Consider the following 8,130-nt stretch of genomic DNA (forward strand, 5'->3'; position numbering starts at 1 on the left):
TTGGGCCGACTTTTCTGTCCGCGTCAATCCAAACAGACTCCCGCGAACGAAAATGGGTCGCCCCGTTTGAGTTGCTTGCTCTTATACGAGAAGGATCCATCTTGCAGCTAAACCATCTGTATGTAGCAGCAGTAGTGTACGCACTTGGCTGAGACTTTTTAGCGCAGGTGCATGCACGGCGTACGCTGGATTTCCGGCTCTGCAGCCGTGCCTCTCGCTTTCTCTTGATGACATGAATCATCCTCTGGCTACGTGCGTTTGTGTTGAGCATGGACTAGGAAGCGCATGCATGCACCGATGCACGCATGGCCACCACCAGCCGATCCATTGCACCGTGCATGCACAGTTGCCCGTGATGGGGGTGATGCGGCACTGTTGCGGCATGTGCGGGGAACGCGTCACGTAGCGCCACCTGAGCTGCGGCCCGCATGTGCGAGTGGCACTGTCGCTCGTCCGGATTCTCTGCCCGACCGATCCGGAGCTCTGTTGTGGCTGCCGAAGGAGAACACCTGCGCATGTTTTTCTCGTGGGAAATGAATGACGAAATTCAAACAAAGTCCATTTCCTTGCCAAACACCTACTACTAGAGTGTTCACTGACAGACAAGGAGGTAGTGTTCTGCCCGGATCAAGATAAGAAAAGTGCATCGGGGGGCACCTGCTGAGGGGACATTCGACCTTATCCAGAACCTGTGGCCATGACCTGTACAGAGCGAGCTAGACGGGTGGACCGTCGAGCGGCCGGCCGGCAGTTGCAGGCATGCCAAGGTGGAGCGCACGCAGGAGGCAGGACCAGCGTGAGACAGCCTATCGCCCCGGGCATACGTGTTCTTCTCGCGCGATGTCGATGTATCGCTCGATCGTCGGTTGCGAGTTCGTTTTCTTCCTGGGGTCCGTCGCCGCGCGGCAGCGTTAGCCAGATTTGCTGCTTGATCCTCGAAGTCAAGGATCCTATATGTGTAGTTGTGTACTGCTCGATGGAAACATGATCGTCCATATCTTTAATAATAAGAAAACAAAGACGGTATACGAAACTACTCCCTCTACTTTTAAATATAAGTCTTTTTAGAGATTTCAATATCAATATGAATTACTCCCTTCCTCCAGGAAAAGTTGTCCACGGGCGTATTTGTTTTTCTTTTCAAAAAAAACCCACAGAGTTTTAAACACGTCACGAAGAACTCCATCTCCTTCCTTCCTCCGATCCTCCCCCGTCGCCCGCGCCTTGCAGCCATCGCCGGCTACCCACCTGGGCCGCCGCCCGCCGGGACCTGCTCCGCGTCCCAGCGCGCGACCAACAACAGCGCCGCCGCCCGCTTGGACCTGCGCCGCGGCTTCCCGCCTGCACCGCGCGCCATGAAGGCGACCTGCGCCGGCGCCCACCTCGAGCTACGCCGCCGGCCCCATTGAAGCTCGCCGCCCACGGTAGCCCACGGTCGCCGCGAACGTCCGCCCACCTTCGCGGCCCACCTACGCCTCTGATTTTGTCTGCTTCACCCGCCAGAGCCTTCGATTTTGTCTGCTTGAGCCGCCGGCGCCATGGACAATTCCGGCAACTCCCGCCTATGATGCTGCTACTGGTGGGCGACGCCGACGCCGCGGACCTCTGATGCAGTTTTGCCTTTTCCCTGCCTCACCTCGCTCCCACTCCCGCCTGTGCTGGTGAGCCTGCCCCGCCCGCCTCTGCTACTGCTGCTGTGAGTCTGAATTTGCTGTTCTCAAGCTGTAGATGAAATTCAGTGAGTGGATACAAAGCTAGAGAAATAATCCAGGACAAAGGCTATACAAAGATGCATTAGCATTAAAATCACATTTCTGTTCTGATGTAAAAACACCAAAGATGCATCATGTAGTCTACAGGAATGTTGCAAAAAAGATTCAGTGAACATAGAAGTTAACTGAATGTGTCCCTCAATGTCCAATATTCATCAGTTAACTGAATGTTAACAGAAGTGAACTGAATCTTCTACTGCATTTGGAACATCACACAATAGCACCTTGCAGGCATCCCAGCCATGCAGGCACAAAACCAAGCCCCTGTTTACCACCAGCACAGAACTGAGCAAGTGTACTATGCCTCTGAAGATGACCTATTTGAACATGGTCACAAGACCACAAGAACTAGATGCCAACGTCCTAATGACAACACAAGAACTCTTGCTACTGTCAAACCTGCAAAATTCAGTATACCTGAATTTGAAGGAGATGATATTGAGCATTGGATCCAGACAACAGAAGAGTATTTTGATAAATGCAAGAACCACCTTTAGACCAAAGAACAGAGTTTGCTGTGTCTTATGATCTTAAAAATAAATTCTGTACAACACTTCAGTGGTGGAGAGGAACAGGATACAATGCACAAACACTTCCTTGGCATAAGATTCTGCAGATATTTGGGATAGACTTGCAGAGACCTCGGTGTGTGACAATGTTATAAATCCTTCCATGCTCTAGTGCAGACAGGAACTGTTGGGCAGTACATTGAAACTTCAGTTCACTGATTATCAGTAGTGTAAATTCAGTTAACTCCTACCCTGATGTCTAGAACACTTTACTAAGCAAGCAACTACTGTACTTAAAAAATTGGGAACTAATCAAGCCTTTGAATAGAGTTGGCAATATTCATGCTCAAGACATTGATTTTATCTACAGTAGACTGAGCACTGAATGAGCAAAAAAGACACAATTTAGAGAGCAAAAAACTGAACATTTCATGATAAAAAACTGAAGATTTCTGAACACTTCTGAATGAACATTTGTTATGATAAGATTTACAATTTCTCTTTAGCAAAGACTTAATATACAAATTCAGTTTTTAGGAAAGACAAGATTTACTAATGCAGTGAACATTCAAAGTCTGAACATTTCTAAATCTATTGAAGAATTAAGGAGGAGTACAATTATTCAGGTTTGGTTCTGTTCCTTTTTTTCAGTTTCAGCAGAACATTGTTTCTGCAAAATGTTTCAGTAGAACCTGACCGAATGAAAGAAGTAGAACATCTATCTCAACTATACAAAATTCAAGGAGACAAAAAATCAGTAGAACTTGACTGAATGAAGAGTTTCTCATAGCTGCTTTTGCTTGTACAGAGAGAGGGTCCTCCGGGAAGAACCCTGCGGCAGGTCGGGGATTACAGTGCGCTGCAGCATCTTCTTGCCCCCAACATAACAAGACCAGAATCAACAGAAGCAAACCACGGAGTTGCTGGACAAAATAATTTCAAATAAAATGAAAGTTGACAAGGGAGGAGAGGACCTGCGCCATGTTGTTCTGCTTCTTGATGAGGGAGGTGAGGAGGGGCCCGAAGAGCAGGGACTCGAGGAGCACGTCCGAGGCGGCGAACGGAATCCCCTTCCTCCTCCTTTGTGGACTGGCGCATGGCCGAGGCGGCGACCGGCGCGTAGGCCCACGCGCACCTGAGGTGGCGCAAGCGCAGCGCGAGCCACTGCTGCTTTCCCCGTGCCTCCTCCGGTGTCGGGGGCAACGCGGAGGACGTGTCGCCGTCGCGCGCAAGCAGGAGACGCAACGGGAGGAAGAAGAAACGATTTTGGGGGTGAAAGAGGGGAGATTTAGGAGGCAGGCAAGGGAGGCAGGGGAGCTGCGCGAGACCGGAAGGAGCGACGGCGTAGGCAGCCGCGGCGGCGGAGGAGGACGCGCGGGAGAGCAGGGGAGCAGCGCGGTGAAGCTGAGCAGGGGAGCTCCGGCGTCCATGCGCCCGTGAGGGAGCAGCGGGGTCTGTCGATTGGAGAAGAAGAGGAGTGCGGGTTGTGTCGGGAGTTTGGGGAGGGGTTTTCTGCAAAAACGCCACAAGCTTAGTTCATTTCAAATTTTACAAAAAAATCCTTCGGTTTTAAATCTAGTGCTAATCCCCCCTACCTCTGCTTCTTCCTCCTTCGACCAAGCGGCCGTCGTAGCCACCGCCGGCAGCCGCCGTAGAAAGAGCGGGCGACCACCTGCGTCGTCGCCCACCTGCGGTTGCTCCACCACTGCGAACGTGGGCCGCCCGCACGGACGCGAGCTGCCCCGTCGCCCAGCTGAGGCTGCTCCTCCAAGGCGACCACCTCTACGGGCGCCTCCTTCCCGTGGCCCTGCTCGCGTCCCTGGCCCTGCTCGTGCCCTGCTCGCCGGTTCCTCACCACCGCCGCAACCCCAGCCGCCGCTGCCAACCCCGGTCGCCGCTCCCCTCTTGAAGAACTCGGCAGGCAGGGCAAGGCGGATCTTCCCCGGCGGCGAGACGACCACGCAGACCTACTGATGCCACTGCCGCCTGCCCTCGACTGCTGATTGCCTCTGCTGATTGCTTCTGCTAATTGCCTCTGCCCTCGACCACCTCGACTGCTGATTGCCTCTGCTGCTGATGTTGGCTGCAGTACAGTGCCAATTGCAGTACAATTTACTGCCAATTGCAGTATCAATTTCAGTTTGTCAATGAAGTACTCCATCAGCGTCAATTGCAGTGTTAATTGGAGTATTAAAATTGTCAATTGCAGTGCTAATCTACTGCTAATGTTATCTGAAATTTACAGTGTTCTGTGTCTGTCAATCATACTCCATTCAGTGTCCTGTGTCTGAAATTTACAGATTTCAAACAAACAGTATCAAACTTCAAGAAACCTAGACAATACTCATGGACATAATCATGGAAACCTCTATTCTAATTTGCCAAATCATGGGCATATTTTACAGGGTTTAAATGACTCATCGGAAACTAAAATACAAACTGAAGTTGCATGAACAGAAAGAGGGAAGAAACAATAGAAAGGAGCCGGCTCCAAAAATTCAGAGCCAATCTTGCAATGCAACCAAGAGAGAAAAGGTGAGGTGAAGTACCTGTTGTGGATAGGATCAGGGCCATTGGGCACCCTCCTCTCGCTGTTTGGTGAAGTGAATGTGAGGTGAAGTAACTGAATTCACTAGCATAATCTGAATCAAACAAAGCATAGTTTGAATTCACTAGCATAACCTGTTATAGAAACTAGAATGAACCTTCTTTTTTTCCCACCCCGACCCCGACACGCGACGCCTCTGGTACTCCGCCTCTGTTCCTGCGAAAGCTTGATCACATCAGATGCTAATAAACCTTAAGGGGTACAGTATTGTATTCTTTTAATCTGATGCTAATAAACCTTAAAGAGTACAGTACTGTATTCTTTTAATCTGATGCTAATAAACCTTAAGGAGTACAGTATTGTATTTCTACTATGCAGCAAGGTACTCCAACATAATATCAAATTCATCTTTTGTTTAAATTCATCTTCTGTTTAAATTTAGTTTATTTAAATGCATGAAGTTTAAATTCAGTACAATATCCTTATGAATTATGAGTTTAATAGATCCTCTTTAGCAGAAAGACGTATATTCCTTGCTCATTATCAGACAATCACTTATCCCCAAACCTAAGTTTAAAAGACCTCGTGTTTTTAGGAAATGCATGAAGTTGAACAAGGAAATTAAGATCCTCCATAAGTACTGTGAATTTGCACTAACTTTTGACAACAGCAAAAATTCAGTTAACCACGACTGTAACTAACACTGTCTTTAGATTTTGACACCAGCAAAAATTTAGTTAACCACTATGTAAACTGTCTCTAGATTTTGACAGCAGCAAAAATTCAGTATGACAGTCTAAATTTGTTTTCAGTTTTCACAGTTTTGACATTGACCAAGATTACTAAAGAAAAAATCAGTCCAAATCTGTCTACTGTCTTCAACATTGACCAAGATTACACAAAAGCTTAGGCAGTAGCTAAATTTTCCCTGCTCTGGTGCACCATAATTTTCCATATTCATTGAGCAAAATTCAGTCCAAATCTGTCTACTGTCTTCAACATTTGCTAATTGTCTACTGTATTCAACATCTATCAGTACAAAATGAACTTCAGCTCAGAACTATAGCATGAACTTGAGATTACTCTGGATCTGAAGCTCCGGCGAGCTCTGTACTTGAGCACGTGGAGGTGTTGTGGACGCCTTGAGCGCGTAGTGCTCCGGCGAGCTCGACGGTGAGCTCCTCCACCTTGAGCACCCGTGCTTCCCAGTGCTTGGGCGACGACGTCCATGGAGGGGGCGGGCTTCATGGTTGACGGCGAGCAGGTGGTCGGACGAGGGGGCCAGCAGGGGTCGCCGGGTAGTTGGCAGGTGCCGACGGGGAGGGAGGAGCGGAGACGGGAAGGCGGGAGGGGGGAGCGCCATGGCGAGGAAAAGAGACCGGGTTGACGAGGCGGCAGACAGAGGAGGGGGTACTCGAGGAAGAGGCTGACAGAGGAGGTAGACATGGACGGCGGCCGCCATGGCCAGTGGTCCTCGGGGTTGGACGCCTGGCTAGGCCGCCGCGCAAAAATCCAACCTTCGGGCAAAATTCCAAGCTTCAAACGAGGCATGGGGGAAGAATGTGGCACCGGCGTGGGCGGAGGTGGAGAGGGAGGGGCAAGGCGACGTGGGGCGGGGGGGAGGAAGGGATCGAGGCGGCGCGGCGTCATGGCGTCGCCGGCGAGCAAGCAGTAAAAGAATGGGGTAGCGAGGGGAAGAGTGGGCGGTGTGGAGTGCGGGTTGTGTCGTGGGAAGCTGGGTGTGTTTTCTGGAAAATATACACGGTGGCAACTTTTTCCGGACGGAGGGAGTAGTTTATATTGAAATTTTTAAAAAAGACTTATATTTAAAAACGAAGGGAGTAGAAAGGCAGGTCTTTTGGTGCAGTTCACTTTGCTCTGGTGGGCGTCTTGGGTAAGTTGATTCTAGATCACGCAAGTTTGGACCAGATGCGTAAGAATCATGATCAGTTCAGATTAGAATACCATACCGTTGCCGCATGCACGAAGAAGGCAAAGAACTCTTTCCATTTCTCCTCCTCACGTGCAGCCCTCTTAAACCAAACGAAGCTTGACATGATCTGATTCGGTATATGTCGCTTGGTTGTGCTCCTGTGCATTCAGTGCCATGTTGTACGTCAGTCATGTACCAATAAAGCTCCAACGGTTAATGGGGCTACGACGTAGCTGGCCCGAGGTCCATTGTTTCTTCAGCACGCATGTGGCGAGGCCTAACAAGACAGCCCAGTTAATCAAGTTACAAGGTCATCCACGATAAAATATTTCAAACGAAATCACTACTAGGTATATTCATCCATTGCAAAGATCACTCTAACCTTCTTTGGTGATGACAAGTAGCGCACTGCATGTGCAACACTGATCACAATATGGGAGTTTTTTGCTTTTTTTTTCTTGGTTTGTTTTCTCAAAATATTTTATCTCATATTTTAGAGCCATCTTCGGCACCAATTCCTATTCGGTACTTAAGGAGACCTCTTTCACAGTGGCGGTCGGAGAACAAGAGCATTCACATGCCGCCTGCTCATGGGCCGCAACTCAGCCTATGCTCAATGGTTGCGCCTTTTTTCTCTCGATGCAACAGATGACCAAAATCGTCGACCGTGACCATTGACCATTTGAACAAGGCTGTTGACTTTTCGTGGAAAGTTCATAGAATTAAAAAAAATATTCACAAATTAGTTTACGAGTTAAAAAATGTTCATCACTTTGGAAAATGTTCATGGACTTGGAAATTTATTTGTGGACTCAAAAAGTTCATGAATTGTTCAAATAACCAAGGCTTTGAAAAAAAAACATTGCATGCAAAAAAGTTCAAAAGGTTGAATATTAAATAGACATGAATTGTAAAAATTAATTCATTTCTTGTGAATTTTTAAAAATTTCAGAAATTTAAAAGTTTCCAAAATTTTAAAAAGAAACACAAAAGGAAAATCTAACAAAAAACATCCTGCAAAATCACCCAAAAAATCACTGGAAAGCTATAGGACTAGCGATAAATCTACATAGGTCGGCCCGTATAGGACTAGCGACGCGGTGGCTGCTTACTAACAAAGTGTTAAGCCCCTAAAAACGAATAAAGCATTAAGCAAGGCATGAAGCATTAAACATGAAATGGCCACCCTAAGACGGAAAATTATATTTGACGCTCTTTGCGTCAAACTGTTGACGAAACGCACATGCTGGCGTACCACACCGAATGGGAGCATCAGTTTGGTGCTAGAATGAGAAGAGAGGATGGACAAGGACCGGTCGAGATAAATCCTGTATGGGAGATTCCATGGACACTGGACGTCCCTAGTAA

At 48.1% G+C, this 8,130-nt stretch overlaps 1 protein-coding gene across 5 annotated transcripts; it reads right to left on the bottom strand.

Annotated features, from left to right (window-relative positions):
* Nucleotides 1–835: 835 nt before the first annotated feature.
* Nucleotides 836–6,560, bottom strand: LOC123137686 (uncharacterized). 5 transcript variants are annotated; one of them, XM_044557514.1, is made up of 7 exons: nt 5,913–6,560; nt 5,003–5,045; nt 4,831–4,923; nt 3,877–4,396; nt 3,256–3,793; nt 3,051–3,149; nt 836–1,722 (listed from the first exon to the last, which is right to left on the bottom strand). In XM_044557514.1, exons 1-6 carry the CDS (start codon nt 6,477–6,479, stop codon nt 3,066–3,068), a joined length of 1,845 nt encoding a protein of 614 aa, XP_044413449.1. In that variant the 5' UTR covers nt 6,480–6,560; the 3' UTR covers nt 836–1,722; nt 3,051–3,065. The 5 variants fall into 5 exon arrangements, with proteins under 5 accessions (XP_044413449.1, XP_044413446.1, XP_044413447.1 ...); XM_044557511.1 differs by lacking the exon at nt 3,051–3,149 and having other exon boundaries at nt 838–1,722; nt 5,913–6,559; XM_044557512.1 differs by lacking the exon at nt 3,051–3,149 and having other exon boundaries at nt 838–1,722; nt 4,831–4,904; nt 4,987–5,045; nt 5,913–6,559.
* Nucleotides 6,561–8,130: the final 1,570 nt, after the last annotated feature.

The sequence above is a fragment of the Triticum aestivum genome, chromosome 6B, assembly GCF_018294505.1.
Source record: "Triticum aestivum cultivar Chinese Spring chromosome 6B, IWGSC CS RefSeq v2.1, whole genome shotgun sequence".
NCBI lineage: Eukaryota > Viridiplantae > Streptophyta > Magnoliopsida > Poales > Poaceae > Triticum > Triticum aestivum.

What these genes read in the sequence shown, in the direction of transcription:
- LOC123137686 (XM_044557511.1), bottom strand. Translation starts at nt 6,479, where the DNA reads ATGACGCCGCGCCGCCTCGATCCCTTCCTCCCCCCCGCCCCACGTCGC. An exon ending in GCCGGAGCTTCAGATCCAGA is followed by an intron (nt 5,046 to 5,912) that starts GTAATCTCAAGT and finishes AAGCTTTCGCAG; the next exon opens with GAACAGAGGCGGAGTACCAG. An exon ending in CCTGATCCTATCCACAACAG is followed by an intron (nt 4,397 to 4,830) that starts GTACTTCACCTC and finishes TGCAATTGGCAG; the next exon opens with TAAATTGTACTGCAATTGGC.